General features: G+C 36.2%; 1 protein-coding gene across 1 annotated transcript in view; it reads right to left on the bottom strand.

The window, feature by feature from the left end:
- The window catches only part of SPAG17 (sperm associated antigen 17), an 88,500-nt gene that overhangs the window by 63,909 nt on the left and 6,393 nt on the right, over positions 1-18,198 (bottom strand). Inside the window, exons 2-4 of the mRNA XM_068181889.1 lie at positions 15,867-16,007; positions 15,002-15,061; positions 3,518-3,649 (exon numbers count right to left, since the gene is read on the bottom strand). Of these exons, the coding sequence (XP_068037990.1) occupies positions 3,518-3,649; positions 15,002-15,061; positions 15,867-16,007 (333 nt within the window). The remainder of the gene's footprint in view (positions 1-3,517; positions 3,650-15,001; positions 15,062-15,866; positions 16,008-18,198) is intronic.

Genomic DNA, 18,198 nt, shown 5'->3' with positions numbered 1-18,198 from the left:
TCACATTAAAAAGGAACTGCAAGAGGTAGGTAGACATTATACCTACCAAACTAACAAAATGCATATGGGTAGAAAGATGAGTAAAAAAACCCATGTGCTTTAGTTACTTCCACTACAGCACTTGCATCAGCCAGAAACCTTCCTTGGACTGAGGGGAAATATGGCAAAAATGCAATATCTGTTAATATCTTTAACATCTCTGTTAACACTCTTGACTATGGTGTAAAATGGTACCAGCACTATTTTTCTTTGATGTAAATATCTGTCTAATGTAAACTAGAACCAAGAGTTGTGTGTTCATTTCACACAGGATATTACTCAACCATTTTCATTATTTTCAAACAGAAACACCTACATAAAGCTCTTCCTAGTAATTTAAGAGTACAGGACGAAAAAAGATTTTGTAAGTGTCCCAAAGCCTCACACTATAAATTCAAAAAATTGAGATTTTGAAATAAAAAAATCAAAAAAATATTTAGGTAAAGTAGGTTCTGTAGATCAAGAAAGTGTTCACCTTACTTCTACCCTGCAGAAATACTACATTCAAACTATGTAAAAATTACATTTCAGGATTATAAAGCTAAATTAATTAAAATAAAAATATTAACTTAACTTACAGTTACAATCCTGCTGATGTCACTTTAAAGGCTATTAAAGCAATTAGAAAAGCCCTTTATGCAAATGAGAGAGGGCAGTTAACTCTGTAGAGTTGCTTTCCCTAGATCCAGCTGAAAAGCAGACTTTCCAGCTGTAGAAGTTGTATTTAGTTCAAATTCAAAATCAAAACAGAAAATCTTTTCCTGCTTTTCCCTTCCTTCTTGAATTTCCTTTCTGTAAAATTTAGAAATGTCTTTGACAGAATCTTGAAACTATTTCCACTGTGTAAATGAATGATTTGGAGGCTTTCATTATTTTTTTCAAATTTGTTCCATCTTTGACATTTCAAATTAGAAATTTTGATAGTACTTTGAATTCTAAGATGATGAACACATTAAACAGAAGATACAATCATCATGCCACAGAGTTCACAATCAACTTGATCTATTGCATCTGCATAATTTTAAGTAATTCTTAAATAAGCAGAGACATTTCTGGACTTGCCAAGATTCTAACAAAGAACATTACTTGACCTAAATACTTTAGAAAGTAAAAGCCTCTCCTTTCTTGGACTCTTTCCTTTTTCTTTCAATGTCATATTTCTCATTCCCCTACAAGGTGCAGCTTTTTGTGGAGTTTCTAATAATTCATGAACTTCTGCAATTTTGTTATTTTAAGCTTCACATTTCAAAATTTTGCTACCTCAAACAGTTTTCTAATTCAGCGACACTTCTCTTCTACATAATATTTATGCCTGTCAGTTTATGACAAGCTCCTGCTCCTAATGAAATACAGAAATTTCCTAATGCCTTATTTTTGGTTATTTACATGCTGTATTAGTTCTGCTGATCCATTCTATTAACTGGTATCTATTTAAGAAAAAGACCCAAGGACAGATATGTATGCTTTCTGAGAACTGATTTGTGAGTAAAATCCTGTTTTCAACACCCAGATTGTTGGCAACAGAACTTGTATTGTACAAGCTGGTTGGAAAGGATTAAAAATTCTATGGCAGCCAAATTAGAGATAGAACTCTAAATTAGAAGTCAGTTTCTCTCCACTCTGTACTGCAGAGCATCCTCATATCCAAGAGCTTTCCAGTTCTTGACTATGTCGTTCAACGGCTCCACTTGTGTTTGCCTGTCACACATTGATATAGACACAATTCAAAGGAGGTGACAACTTTTGCAGACAGTTTGGCTAAAACAGAGAAGTAACTGGAAGTGCCAGAGACTCTTCAACCCTCAGCATTGACTATCCTCCAATTAACCGGGGAAATAAAATTACAGTTACAAGACAAATTTTGCTAAATCAAAGCTCTAAAGATGCCATTTTAATATTAAATTACCATTAAACTTCAATGTTTTGTTGGACAGTTTACTTACAAGAGTTGAGTGCTATCTAAAAAAAAGCTATTTTTTCTCAATTCACAATTAACAATCTGTTCTATAGCTTCAGCCTTTCTATTTCTTTTCAGATTGAAAACACATTATTTTTCTCATATTCTTCATTTATTTCTGTGGTTTAAATTATCATTTCCGAATAAACTGACTTCTGTGGAAACAGAACATAATTTTAATGGAATCACTTAGCATTTAATGTTCTTGTGATTGTGTGCTACACTTCATCCACCAACTACTCCCACAAATAAAATTATTGATAAAGAAATTTACAGGCTTTTCAGCTATACAAAGTCCATTAAACTATTTTCTGCATGCTTCTTTTACATGCACAGACTGCTTAGGTCTCCATATCATCGCACTCTGCATTATAGTTTTTGATCAATTAACAGGGTAAACTTACTGCAGCAATTGTATGACTTCCTGATAATTAACTGACTTTCTTCAGTTTCATGAATGTTTGTTGGAAAAGGACTATAGCAAAACCAACTGTTCGGTAAGTTGTTGAAATGTACCACTGACAACTCCAAAAGATGTTAGAAATTAATTAGAGGTCTGATCTGTGATTCTGGGCAAGCTTGGTGAAATTCCTCCTAGAACACATAAACAATCTGTCCAAGACAATCTTGGAGCTAGTAGTGATGACCTTGGAGACAAATGGAAGCAAGGTGTGGGAACACCGGAAAATGTGGTACCTGGTTCTGAGAAGTGGACTTCAAAATATGTACTCTTTTGAGAGAGTTCAGAGGAGAGGAACATGCATAATCAAAAACGAACAACCAGGGCACATATTTGGGTTTGTTTAGTTAAATATGTAATAGATTTCTGTAGAATGGAGTGTAATGTTGTCCCTATACGCAGGGAGAACTCAAACAGATTTATTGAGAGTGGGGTTGGTAGGATCAGAAACCTTCTTCAAATGCGGGCATTGCCGAGATGTCTCAGGAATAATACTGGTTGCCATGGAGAAGAAAAGACACAGCACTGGAAAGTTTTAAGAAAAGGTTCAACAAACATCTGCCAGGAATAGCTTATGTAAATATTATCCTGCTTTAGTGCTGGAGGATGGAAGAGATAACTTCTCTAAATTCCCTCCAGAGAGGAGATTCATAACAACAACTCCATCATAGTCTGCTCTGTGTCTATCCTTGATGCCTCCCAAGTAACAACCTCTCCCAATACAATTTGAGTATTACGCCTTTACTTCAGCAGGGATACATTCAGCAGAAGCCTGCTCCTAGCTCTGTTTTCTATTGGTCCTAACACTCAGCAAAGCCATTACTAGTTCTCACTCCAGCAAAGACTTCTTCCACAGTGTTTTTATTTTCTTTTTTTCCCCCATGTTCTCACTGGCATTTGAGTAATTGAGAACTTCATCCACAAAATCTAATCAACTTAAAAAAATATTCCTAATCCAAATTCCTAAGCCAAAGATGAGAAGAAAGCTGAATTCATGGAAGCAACACCATAGAATAGAAGTGTCTTCAAAACTGTAATGTTCCTAGGGCATACTATAGTACCTTCTTTTCCTCTTGTCTTCTCTGAAGATCCTTCTGTTTGAGACAAAGCAATTGAAATTTCAACAGTTTTCCAGTTAGGGTTACAGGAATTTTTTCACCCTGGTCCAGAAAGGCTTTGGCTAATTCTATCACCTGCAAAGGAAAAAAAAAATCTCAACAAAACTACTACTTGCATAGTTTTAATACTGCACTCAATTCATATTTATTTGCATGTTGAAATGAGGAAGTGCTATCTCACATTGTACCATCTGTGGGTTGAAATGGCCATTATTTCCAGAAGAAACAATGTATCAGTATCATACACCACTATTATTTGGTTCCAAAGACCTCAAATAAAGTTATATCAGCTATAGTATCAGCAATAAAAATAGAATGGAAAAAATCTTGTATGATTTATGAGAAAGTCAACAGACACAGAGGTTTCACAGGAAAATGTAATTTTCTTTAGGTTTTAAACAAAGAAACAACATGAAGCAACTACATATAATAAAGCAATAAATTAAAAAGCACCTAACAGATAGCAAATCAAGGGGAATAGTTTCCAGTACTGTTTACAAAGTGACCAGTGTCTGAAGGACTAGCCCTAAATGAAAGATAAAAACTTGAAGGGAATTTGAGAGGGTCTGTCTTGGTGAAAACACACCCCCTCCCTGTGTAATTCTGATTCTGTTGGTATGCAGCCTAATTGGGGTGAAATAAGGCTATTGAGTTTTCTTAGGGTGATGACAGCAGTGGGAACATACAGCTGCATTGTCCAGATGTGTGGCATTGACAGGCTGTTTTATGACTATGTTTTTTACAGCTTGTTTCCACTAAATTTCATACAACTCACTAACATCTGGGCTGTTTTCCTTGGAGCCTCATAACCACTTTATTTACTGCGAAAAAAATAAAATAACATAAAAATACTGTTAAAAAGTTGTTATATGTTTCTTTTCACTTGTGTTGTCTCTGTAATAAAGTTCACATATGTAGGAAGCACTGTTGAGGAATAATATACCATAATATTTTCTTACTTTTGTTTTTAAGCAACCATCAGCTTTATTTATAACCATGGGCTGAATTAGGTGTTACTCAAATGTTCTGACATGTTTCTCTTTTCTCCTCATGGAGCAATTACAGTTGGGCACATATGGTGTCAATTTTGCTTGCTAACACTGAGACAATGAAGGTGCACACTGCATCTCACTGAACTGTGTCTTGTCTAATGCAAACACCACCATTAGCTTTGAGCTTCCATAGATTCTTGCCTAGTTTAGAAATTTTCACTTCTCACCTAAATGTAGCCACTAAAATGCTTATCTAAATAAAGCAAAGCCAAATCAGAATCCAGACCATTATATGCCAAATCACTGTTTCATGCAAACAAAAGCAAGGAGCAGAAAAATAAATGTCTTAAAATTTAGATCTTATCCAAGTCACGTAACAGGGAGACAAACCAAAACATATGCATTTAAAAACCCTTCCAAAACAATCCTGCTTCTGCAACACAAATAAATCTAATGATCTTAACATATACAAAGGAAGATACATCGGGATTAATATGAGTTTTGCTTTGCATGTTTTGTACTCAAAGTAAGACCAGTCACTAGCTCTAAGCCAATCATAGAAGGCTTCTGGAAAGACCCACTGATATCAGAGCCACAGCAGAAAATCAAGGACATGTTAAGAACAAGACTCAATAATTACCATACACTGTGGGGCACACTAGGAGCTACTAGTTATTCCAACAAAAATTAGTCACCCAGAGCTAGGCACACAAATCGGTGATCTGAAAGAAAGAGACTTTGGTAGAAATATCACAGTAATTTTCCTCCAAGAGACAAATTATCATGAAGTTTTTCTTTTTCAGAATTGATGTTAAATGACAGAAAATGATGCTTCTCATTGGCCTAATGTAGATGAGTTGCACATTTCTTGAAACACAATAGAGGGGAAATGGAGAGATTCTGGAAGGATTCCTGAAAAGTATATATATAGTAACCCAGCTCAATGGCAGTTGCTGATTTGTTCATGGAAGAAGAAAAAAGTGCTTTGATTCGTAAACTCCATTCTTCCTGAGAATTTTAAAGCATTTTACCAGTCAAAACCAATGCATAATAATTATTCTTATTTTGTAGATACAGAATACAGGAATGAAGAGACTTGATGAAGTAGAGTGGGTAGGAAGGAGAAATTTTCTTATGTGAACCATGAGAAGTATAACCAAAACTATTTAACGGGAATACATTCCATGAATATGGAAAGAGGTCACAAAAATAAAACAAAGACAGAATGAGTGCACTACATTTGGCAATACAAAGAAAGCAAATATCTTTTCATGCAGAAATGTAAAATACGCTTTATACAGGAGGAAATAAAAACCAGTCCTAAAGATAGAACATAGATCAATCCATGCACAGTAGATAAAAGAATTAAATTTATTACACATCCATATTTACTTCATCTGCAGTCCTGTGAGTTTTGCAGGCACCTGACATAAACAGTTAAAAATTTACAGAGCCTCAACTGAAAAAAAAAATACCAAAAAAAAACCTCAAGACAAAAACTGGGTAGGAATACAGAAGGAAGTTTTTCAGATACTATGAAGTGGATTTGTTACAGATTGGCTATACTTCATCCCACCAATGATGATCTTTTTCTTATGTGAGAAACCATGGAAACTTGGATGGACAAACTTAGGTAGGGCCTCTTTTCCTCTAAAGCAAGAGGAAACACAGCATTCCTCACACAGCAGGGGTCACACTGGTGAAGTGCAGAAAGGCTTTGGTGATTCAGTATTTGATCTCATATGGTGGCAGTATGAACCACACAGAGATTTAGCTGTCTGGTGCAAAGGGCATGTATTTGGAGCCACCCAAACACTGCATGAGTGCTTGTAAGTGACCCTACATTACTGACAGATGTCAGCACCACTGAGATAGGAGATAGGTCTTAAAAGTTAGGGAAACATTTAAAGCCAGGATCTTTGTGTTATCTTTCTTTGAAATACCTCTTTTTCAAGATACAGAACAATTGTAGCTGCCAAATTATAATCAGAAAACCTTCCAAAAAGATAAATTAGATTATAAACTTTCACAGCTTTATTACTACCTGGCAGCAGTAACATTGCTCGCTATGAACAGTGGTCAGCCCACTTCACAGTATAGCTCTCCCATACCCAGAATGAGCTTTCTAAAGCCTTGTCTTCCCTCTTGTTCTTGAAATTGTAAGAAATCCAGACCATCACATATGCCTCAGACTCATATAACACTTCCTAAAAGAAACATAATAGTTCCTAGAAGAACCAAATAAGTAAAATCCCTTAGTTGCTGACACAGTTCAAGTTAATTTGAAGCAGGATAGTCATCAGTCAAGAGGCTCTATGGATTACACAACCAAGCTGGAAATTACTATTCAAATGTATTTCCCTGAGCAAAATAATAAAAGCACAGGAAAAAAGCGATCTTGACTTATTACAATCTGCTGTCAGTCTTATGAGCCCTTCACAAGCAACTTTAAAGATAGACTAGGAGACAAAGCTGCATGTGTCATCATTTATTTTTCTAAAGAAGACTTCTTTACATATAGTATTAAATGCTTCTGACTCTGTCATTATCATTTCATTGACTAAAGCATATTACAAGCAATCATTTTGAAAGAATACCAGGAAGGATCTGAGCTAACTGAAATAACTTTTTTTTTCAGATGACACCTCCAGTGTGTTGAAAGAATTCAGTTTCTCAGACCATTCACCTAGCTTCACTTTAACTCTCAGAACCGCTTCCCATCTATGATGTCAAAAGACCACTTGCTTAATCATCTTTCACTACTGAATTAATGACTCACAGTTCAAAGAGAGCCTAAGGACTCACATAAATCAAAAAATCAATTGCATATCTGAGCAGAGATCCATGTAATGCTTATGTATCCACAAGGTACACTGTAAAGTCTAAGATAAGCCAAATGAGTCATCCTTGTTACTCAGTGAAGAGGTATTCCAGAGAATGAAAATAATTTAAAGTGGATTTGATGATTCCTTGTACCCCATGGAGTCCTTTTCAACTAAACCTACTAAAATGAAGCAATACTGAGCAAATATGAATGCTCTTCATGTGCTATCTTCCTTTTATTGTGAGAACATTTCTCAAAGCAGAAGCAAATGGCTGCTTGTACTCTAGAAAAATAACTTGCCACTCATCTAAGTGAGTTTGTTTTTTGCCAAAACACAACACAGCTCGATCTGGTTAGCAGAAACCTATTAGAATTATCAATTTTAAGAAAGTCTGTTCTCGAAACCTCTCTCTACAGAAAATCTGCAACATGAGGGGATATTTTAACTGATTTAGTCTCAAGGATGCTCTATGAGCATTTTCTAACACACATGTACAGCGTTATGTCAAGTACTTATGTAGTGTTTTAAGGAAAACAGAAATGGTGAATAACCTAATTTCAGTAAAAATGAGAAAATACATTACATACAAATAAGCAGGCCTTTATTAGAGAGCTCATACAGGAGCTCTCATCATCTGGGATGTGCACCTCCTGTGGCTCTCTGACCATTAGCTGATATGAAAACCCAGCTGCTTTAAGGGATACGAATATGCAGTGATTGGAAGGATCAGGCATTAGCACTGCTATCTCAGCAAGGAGTTCATGCACAGGGAAGGTTTTCTCATGTGACCTTTTATATATCCATTTTATTTTAACTCTGATTGGGGGGGCAATAGTTGAAACAGCATTTAAGTGATTTCAGAACAATCCCTACAGAACCCAGATCCCTTTAGAAAAATATGATAGGCCAGTCTGTTGTGATTTGTGATCAGATGAAGGGATATATTGCTATGATCAAATACTGAAATGTTTACATTTCAGTGGGATGAATCTGCCCAGGAAATCTTTCCATTATGGCACAGAATATTTTAAGCTTCTGAGAAACAAATTGTCTCCAGCAATTTCAGCCGACTGAATCCATACAATGAACACCACAAAGCTAAAAGATTTAGTCATGCTTCTCTAACATTGCATCTGGCTACAAAGAGATCCCAATCAGAGGTGGAACAAAAAGATTAAGAAACAAAATTGCATCATCAAACCTTGTACTGGCAGAACCCATCCAGCTACATCTTGACAGAGTTTTCTAAGCCACGTCAGAATATTTGGGCCAGGTAGTCCCAATGGCCTTGTAGACTTGGCACCACAAAACTGGGCAGGATCTTTCCACCTTGGTTGGTCCAGCTTTGCAACACGGCTTAAAGCTTTTTTTTTTTTTTTTAATTTGGTGACAAGGGATTCTAGGATTAGTTGCTGCACTTGAGGAAAATGTCATACACTTTATTGTCCTTAATGAACCTATTACAGTCCCCCAAAAACTTTGAAGACGAAAAACCAGAAGACAGCATTGCCTTTGGCTACTTCAGAGAGTCTCTCTAACACTTCAGGGATGGCATTCCCACAGACATAAATGCTGTTTCCTCTAGTTACACAGAAATCTCAGCAAAGCCTGCACAGAAAACAGAAATTTGCATGTAGGCAGGAACTCTTGAAATCTGTTAAGGAAACCCAAAGTCTCTCCAGTGTTCTAAAGCAGATTTTAAATAGGTAGATGAATTTCAAAAGGCTATCAACTGTCTTCCCTAGAAAATAAATTGCTAACAATTTGAATATTACAAATGGCCTGTCTTGGTTTGATAAAGAAGTGAGTCAAATAATTTCAACTAACAGTAATAAAATAATAATGCTTTTTTCTAAAATCCTAGCTATAGGACTATGAAGAGTCACTATTCTGAGATGAAACTAGAAGATATGTGTGTCAGTTGTCTCATGTAAATAATAGAACCTGACAGCTCAGAATTTAAGAAACAAAATTAGAAAACACAGGTTGTTTTCCTGCTCAAGCTCAAGACTTTTCCCCCCAGTTTTAACATTTAGAAATGCTGGTACTTCTTAACATGACACATTGTTCCTGGAAAGGGATACTGAACTGGAGATACCCTAACTGACAACGAACAGCTACAACTTATAGAACTGCCTGGTCCATAGCAACAATGGTTTCCTCTCATGGAATAATTAAATCCAAATGGAAGCCATACAATTTGATAACTTAAAGGACTACACAGGGCACTTGATCATGCAGCGGCAGCAGATGCTCTGACAAAGGCAAAGGCTGATGCAAAGACATGCTAAACCAAAATTAACTAATTCTTTCCCTAACATCCTTTTAAGTAGATTGACCTAAATACCAGGAACCAGCAGGCAGAGTAGATAAACCCTCCTCAGAAGATAAGACACTAAATACCTCAGGTAAATATACCACCTAATTTAGTGGATCATTTATAAAGCATCCTATATTCTGTAGTATAAACTGGTAGGAGCTTGGTAAGAGATAGAAAAGAGCTGAAAACAGATGAGTAGATAATGCCCACAGCAAAATTTAAAGTCCTTTAACCTTCCCTGAAGCCAGTACGTCTCTAAGGCATATTCATTTAACAACAATTCCCAAGTGTACACATCAAACCTCTTTGTATCCACACAGTGTAAGGGCCAAGTTCTTCTGCAATAAAGTTCTCTTCACTTGCATCCACACAATACCACTAGACAAAAGCTGACTGGAAAGCTGCTCAATTTTATTATGACATTTAAGAGTGCAGTATGAAATTTATTTTGTACTGGAATGAAAAATAAAATTAAGTCTTTCTATCCTTTTAACCATTCAGCATGGCTGCCAAAGTTGTTTCTAGTGTCAAACCCTCTCATGATAACAATGACACCAGATAAGTTTTGGCTCCTGAGCTGTTCCACTTTACAACAACTTCTAAAATTACTTTAGTCCAATAGGAATGAAAACAAAATTTTTTTAACTTGTATTAAGAACAGAATTCTATTGACATGCACATATAGAGTGAGGTTTGGTTTTGATAGGGCTACCTTTACTTTTGAGAAAGCCTAATCTTGACCACAACCTTTGTTATGGTGTTGTGTCAAATCTATACACTTACACAAAAATAGGAAAGCTTTGATTATATGTTTCCACAAGAAATAAAAAGGCTTTCTTAAAAACATTCCAGACTAATGTTATGTTTAAAACCATTTTCTTGAGTGCCCCATATCCTGGCTACTACAGGGTTTGCTCTTCTGCCAGTGGCAGACAACTCTTCTGAGCTTGTACTTGGGTGAAAATATTCCTTCCGATAAGTGTTACATCTCTGACATTAAAAGTCCTCTTTCACATCAAGCTAAACCAAACATTTTTAATTTTTCTACCCTAGGAGTTTACTATAATGAACACAAATAAATGCATACTCCATATCCCTCCTTTTTTAAAAATTTTTCTGAAGATATTTTAGGCACAATAATGAGATTCTAAAAAAGGGACATAGACAATAGAATGATATAAAACAATAGAAAGGTATAAGGTATTTAAGACCTACTGAAGAGAGGATATGAAAGATATTTAGAAAGAGAACGTCTATTCTTAACTTTTTTAAAAATGAAATTCAGGCTATTGGGGTGAGAAATAGAAGGTAGTTTTGAATAATTATACACATGCATACACATTTAAAAACATTTATTTTAAATATATCTATTACCTAACTATAATTACATATAAAAATAATATATTTGTACATATTACAATATACAAATATATATATCATATTTCATTATATAGTAGGAGCACCTATCCCAGGAAACACACACTCAGTTCCAGTCTAAAGAGGACCTTTTCTCTACATCATCATAATGTGATCAGTGCTTCAAATAATCTTACCAGCAGCAACCTTTACTTCATAAGTCTACACTCTACACATTTCTAACAAAGCAAAAATTCACAGGAATGCTTGAAAACTGCTTTACATCCACTGCTTCCTGGCTAAAAGTATTTCACTTTTTTCATCTTGGGCTTGTTAATTGTTATGTTTTATTATCCCAAAGAAGTTCTTAATATCTTGGTAATATATTTTGTTTTGGAAGTGACAGAAGAGGAATCTGTTTCATGTACATCCAGAAAACTCAAGGATTCTTTTGTATCTGCCACAGTCTATTGCATATTAAGGCAAGAAGTACTGTGACCATTATGCAATTTCCCAAGGATTATGGCATCACAGTCTTAGGGGAAAAAACAACAATAACAAAACAATAACAATGAGCCCAAAGAAAAAACCCATAACATGTACAACATAAATAATTTTAAAACAATAAGATTCTTTTTCTAAGCAATTACCTTTTAGTCCTTTAAATGAGCTGTACAAAACATGAGCTAATTAAGATTTAAATGCAAGTACTCAACTGAACTGGATTTTAATAGCAAAACTATGCATATTATGCTTTGCAAGAGAAGGATCTAATTTGGGGATCTCTTTGGTTTGTTTATTGAAACTGCACAACTAGTTGATATCTCAGTATGCCTGGTGATAAGGGTTGGCTGTTGTGTATCTTCACAGTAAGCCTGGAGCTTCTCCTGCTTTTATCCATCCAAAGGTTTGAGATTTCTGAGCTGACACTGCTTCCCTGTCGGCAAGGAGGTAAAATAAAGTGAGGTTTTATATGAAAACAATCTGCCATGCAGATCTGGAACAGGAGAATCAAACAGGGCTTGTGTTCACCCAGGGATGACAAAAAGTAGAATGATTTGTAGCCAAAATTTTGTATTATCTTCTGTTTAAATATTTACAGTCTCAGCATGTGATTTGAAATATAATGTTCGTTTGCTCATCACATGTGAATATCAGAGATAATTCACATAAACCAGGTGGGATTAAAAGATCCTGGATAATGTAATTTAAAAATTTTCACTATTTCAGATTCAATGAAGAAAGGAAAAAAATAAGAGACAACAGATGCCAGCAGATATAAGGATAAGTTTATTTTTTAACTGTATCAGAGGAAAAAAAATCATTAACATGGCATTGGTCTGGCATTAAATTGAAACAATAGAACACTGATCCCAGAAACCCACTGACTCAAAAGAAGAGAAAGACTGAGCATGCAGACTAACCAGCATTAGAGGTGAGGTAATAATTTAACCAATAGCGTAAGAGAACTGTGTAGCCAACAAGCATTAATTTCTTTGGTTGCTAAAATGTAGAGATAATGAAAAGCTTTGAATGACCTTGGGACCCCCCCACCATCAAAAAGACCAGAGCGAAGAAGGACCAACAGGATGCTGTTGGATCCACAGATGGTGTTATTTTCTACTTGAACGCTCTCTCTCTTCCCCCTCTCTCTTCTATATCTAATTAATTGTTAAATAAAATCTGTACCATTGACTTTGGCATACGATCTTGTTTGCACCTTCATTTGGGCAGAGGCATCTCTCAATAATCAGATCTTAACAACACTATCATATTTCATAGTGGCAAAATATCTTAATTACACACAATGTTATTAACCTTAATAGAAAACTGATCCAACAAACAGGTGTGTAAACAATAAAAAATACACCTGATAAAATACATATATTTTTAGTTGTAGGTCTTGTTAGAAAAATTGTACATGATAAATTATGAAATCCGTTGATATATTACAGGAAGCATAACATTTTCCCTTTAACATGTAAGGGAAAAAAAATCCTCAGAATATTTATGAGAGGATCAGCCTATCATCATTCAATTAAGAGCTGGAATTAGTACAAAATTACCATGCAGGACTCCTACTCCCATCAAGTCATGTAAGAGTCAAAAAAGGTGTTGGACATCTACTTCTCCTGGATTTGTAAATCTTTTAGCTACATCTTTATAAACCCTGCCCTGAGCCTCTTCACTTTGTACAGAAAGAGTGGTATGAGATACAAAACAATAAAATGATAGAGAGCCTGAGGATGAATAACTTAAAGCAGACAGCAGGAATTATTTTAATATGATATATGATTAGCATACAATGTATCATGAGTTGTTTGTTAAAGGTTCTTGACTTCTAGGCACTGCAGAGTGCTGCACTGAAATTTATTTAAACCCCTGCATTTCAGTGGATGCAAATTGTAAGACCGATGGCATGGGTAACTATATTAATACTAATACCAATAATAATCACATTACTATGCATGTTATTAGTCCCAAATTCATGCACATGTTATATGCTCAAAGACTATTGAATATTAGGAATCTCACAGTACCCCTAAAAATGAATACAGAAACTTGTGGAAATGGCAGCATGTTGAATCCTGCCACAGAGAACTGTATGTGGCAATGATAGAAATGCTCCTCTCGGAACTTTTCACAACCCTGTGTTCTGTGCCCACCTTGTATTTGTTTATCTTTGCTAGTGGAAGCCATAAAAGCAGTGAGAGTTTTGACCGCTCAAACTGCACATGGAATGTATGTGAATATTCAGGAACAAACTCTGCCCAGAGAGGTGGGATCTTAATGCTGTGGCAACATGATCGATCTTTTAATTTGCTACAGCCTGAACGGAAACTGAGTCCAAGCAAAAGGTCAGAACAGGCATTTTATATTCTGTGTTAAAGGAGGGGAGGAAAAAATGTCTTTGAGGAGTAAAGTAAGTAGCTAATGAGACACAGCACTGACAGCTGGAATTTAATAAGTGTCCACTTCACAAGGAAAATTGCTCTTAGTAATTAAATACAGGTATCATACAAAGCTTCTGCTTAGAGCTAGACTTCAAAATCCTTCTGTCAAGTAGGACTGAAGAAGTTTTACATACCAGGTAATATAAGGGTGAGTTTGCCTGGGAGGCTAGTCCTAAATGAAGAGGGTTAATTGCATAAAATTCACAGTCCTTTCAGTGGTAAATAATTCCAAAGGGACTTGTTCGGATAGTAGCCTGGCATTACTGAAAAACAGACCGCAGCTAAAAAGTACTGTTATAAAGTTCAACAAAACCCGAGACACATAAAAAGTTTATTAGTCAATGCAGAAATAAAACACAAACAAAGTCTTTTTAGAGGGATCCAAAATTCTTCACGCTCCAGGTCTTTAAAGACCATAAAACTCTACCTGAGAAAATTTTAAACAATCTTCTAATTAATCACAGGATTTTATCGCCTCTCACAAGCTGTAAGTAAAACATTAACAGGGTAGAAGGAAGTACTCTTTGTACTAAGCATGATTCCAAACTCTGCTGACATAGCCCACTAGATGAATCAGGTTACATCAAATTGAGATTATAATGGGTACTAGCACACAGAATAGTGTTCTATATAGGGGACTGCATACCCATAAAAAAAGGTATAAGTTTCTAAATTATTGGGAGCCTCTGAGACAGAAGAGTCTGACAGGTTTTCTGTAATTTAGATGTCACTATAGAAATATGACCACGTAACATGTCCTTCAATAATGAAATTCTCATCCCTGAAAACGTGTTTTGATCATCACCTAATCAGCAGCCCAACAGAATATTGCTGGTATTACAAACACTAAGCAGCTTAAGTATCTAGATGGTTGAATGTTTTTTACTAGCTAGAGCCAACAAATTTGCATTTACTCAAGAATGTATAACAAAACCACACAGGTCCACACGCTTCTGTGTAAAAGAAGTGTTTTAACCTACCTCATAGTACATAGGCACATCCTTAGCCGTTTTTCCCTTTTGACCCCCAGATTCTGTGATCTGCAAGTAAATAAAGCATTCTAGTGTGAGAAGATTTTATGTTTACCCAAAGTAATTTACTCATTATTCCCTTTTGCAAACACTACACTCACACTCCAAAACAGTGAGGCATCATCTTATCGCAACCCTGTGCCTTAGGCAGGGAGTTTTTTTGATCAGCACCTTGAAGAAAAGTCTGTAAAAAAACTTCATTGACAGGGAGCAGAGCAGCTTTATACTGTAAGCTTTTCTTTTTCTATTTTTAACTCCTATTAATTAGAGCAATGAAGCTGGTAAGAAGAGAGTAAATCCTCTGAGAAGTGGATGAGGGAGCTGAGGCTGTTTAGTCTGGAGAAATTAATTTCTCAGGGGAGACTTTCTCACTTGCTACAACTCCCTGAAAGGAGGTTGTAGCAAGGTGGGGATCAGTGTCATCTCCCAGGCAACAAGTGACAGAACGAGAGGAAATGGCTTTAAGCTGTGCCAGGACAGGTTCACGCTGGACATCAAGAAGAATTTTTTCACAGAAAGGGTTGTCAAGCATTAGAATGGGCTGCCCAGGGAGGTGGTAGAGTCATCATCCCTGGACGTGTTCAAGAGATGACCAGATGTGGCACTTCGTGCTCTGCTTTAGTTGATAAGGTGGTGTTCAAAGGCTGCACTCCATGATCTTAAAGATCTTTTCCAACCTTAATGATTCTATGAATTAGTGTAATTTTTGAAACTTCCACAGAGTAGTTTATCATTACCACAGACCAAAGAAGGCAGGATCTAAAAGTGACATCTACAGTTTGGTTCATTATTAAAAGTTACTTTCTTGAAATACCTGTCTGTAAATGTCTTCACATGTTACCACACTGAAGAGCTTGCGCAGTGGCACCTGCACAGCAAGAGCCAGGGCCTGGGTGTGGACTTCATCCTCAATCTTGGTCCCAACAACGAAAGTGATGCTAGGCTTCCAGTCATCCTACATTCCAAAATAAAATATTTAAGGTATTAAAACTCATGCCAACAAAAGTCCTCTGCAGTTTCAAAGGGTAATCTTGTAGAGACGGCTTTATGTCACTTTAAGTGATATTAATATTGTGTTTAATATTGTGATTAATACAGTGATATTAAACATCACTGTAATAATCACCAAAATCGCATGCAACTCAAAAAAGCCCCTACTACTTTGTCCCAATTCTTTCTGCCATCAGGTGGCAGCATTATGCTATGGAAAACACAAATGTCCACTAAAAGCCTTAAACCTTTTCGCACGCAAATTATGCATTAGCAACTCACAAAGCTGTACTAACTTTTAAATGGCATTTGCAGATTTGACAGTTCAGGTAGCAAAAAATAAGTGAATTTTGAATATATGTATTATTGTGTTTATTCGATGTAGAAAAAAATTAACAATTTTCAGCTCCCTCATCCTGTGAATTAGATAATGCCCAGATACTATTTTCTGTACATTGTAGAATTATTTTTATGATGTTTTATGAAGGTATATTTATGCATAATGTGGCTCTTGCATGGCTTCACTAAATATTCTGAATCAAAAGAAGTTGCTTACCAATGGCAAGTTGCACACTACAATATTGGTAAGTTAAAAGCACTAGCAGTTTTCAAACATTTGCAGTAGCATACACATTATTACAATGTAAAAAATTGTTTTCAGCACTGAAAAAATGCAGAACAAGAGACGACTGGAACACTTTCTTTAGTGATGTACATCCACAAAAGCTTAAAAATTACGTAACTTAAGCAACTTTTACTGGTTACTGTCTTTCACATTCCTACTGGAATCCCTTTCACAGAGTGAGTCACTATCTCCAGCACATCTACATCTCACTCTAGACTATTCTTTAACAGCATTAGTGGTGGCTGAACTAGGAGCATTTGTAATGGTTGTGATGCACAGGAATCACCTTTTTTTTTTTTTTTAATGCATGTCTGCATGTGTAAACTGCAAGGTTCCCAATGCAGCTGCATAAAGGTAGACATGGAAAGAGATTCAGTCAGATCAAGGCAGTCCAAGGACAGTCACATTAATCAGGACTAGGCTAAGCAGAGTCACAGTCCTGTGTGCGTCACAGCAAGGAAAGATTTTAAGAGATTTAAGAGAGGGTGGTGAATTTAGGATATTGAGTATTTTAATATATTTATATTATGTACAAAGTCCTTGTATGATAGGAACAAAACCTGAGCTGAGTTATGGTAAAGTAAGGAAAAGGACCATTCTAAGAAAAAGACTCAGATGCTAAGAGAAGCATTTTCTTCCAGTTTTATAGTACCCTTCTTCATTTGTTTCTTTTCTTAGCTGGTGAAAAGCCTACCCAATGTCTGCAATTTGAGTAACTGATGGCTCGGGATGGGAGAAAGCCACAGTTGACTTCAGTTTCAAAACAGTGCATGCTTGTATGGTGGGAAACAGTTTGTCAAACACTCAAGGTAACAAAGGATAACATCACATGAGTACGCCCCATTTTTCTAACCACAGAATATTCAGAAAAACAAAAAAGATGTAAAGATCACCTGGGTCATTAAGTGAAAATGCAAGTAGCTACAGATCAGATAACTAATCCAAAAGGGTGCCTACGCCTCCACATATCATGCACTTCCTTGGTGGTTTATTGCAACACAAAATAAACCTCAAGTTTTAAAAATTATGAAGTGCTAGAGAGATCAAGCATATCACTGATACTCTAGGAGTGTGCAAACATGGTGGAATTTATGAGCGTCCAGCTGCACTGGGGCAGCAGACACTGCTCATTGGAGAAGTGGCAGCAGTAGTGGGGACTGCACTAAGTACACTGAAATTCATTTTGCTCTTTGAAGTCTTTCTGCCTAAAGCTAGATAGCTACAGGTGCACAGCACTTTGAAAGAGTTCTAGGTATTCCAGTATTGTCATATGCACATGCACAGGAGTTGCAGCTAATCTGTATACCTGACAAGAGTTGGACAGTAAAACTACAGCATTCTTTGAGCAGGAAGTATTTAGATGCCCATGCTTATGTGGAAATGCGTAATTTTCTAGGCTCTCAGAAGTGAGATTGAAATGCTCCCATGTGGCAGTATCCTGGTGTTCCCAGTGCTGACCAGCAGACACAGAATCTTTAGAAACACCATCTACCTGTGGCATGAGCTAATGGAGCAACTATTATATTATCAC

The sequence above is a fragment of the Anomalospiza imberbis genome, chromosome 2 (genome assembly GCF_031753505.1).
Source record: "Anomalospiza imberbis isolate Cuckoo-Finch-1a 21T00152 chromosome 2, ASM3175350v1, whole genome shotgun sequence".
Taxonomy (NCBI): Eukaryota; Metazoa; Chordata; class Aves; order Passeriformes; family Viduidae; genus Anomalospiza; species Anomalospiza imberbis.
The sequence above is the reverse complement of the archived record's forward strand: the minus strand, read 5'-3'. Positions and strand labels throughout refer to the sequence as shown.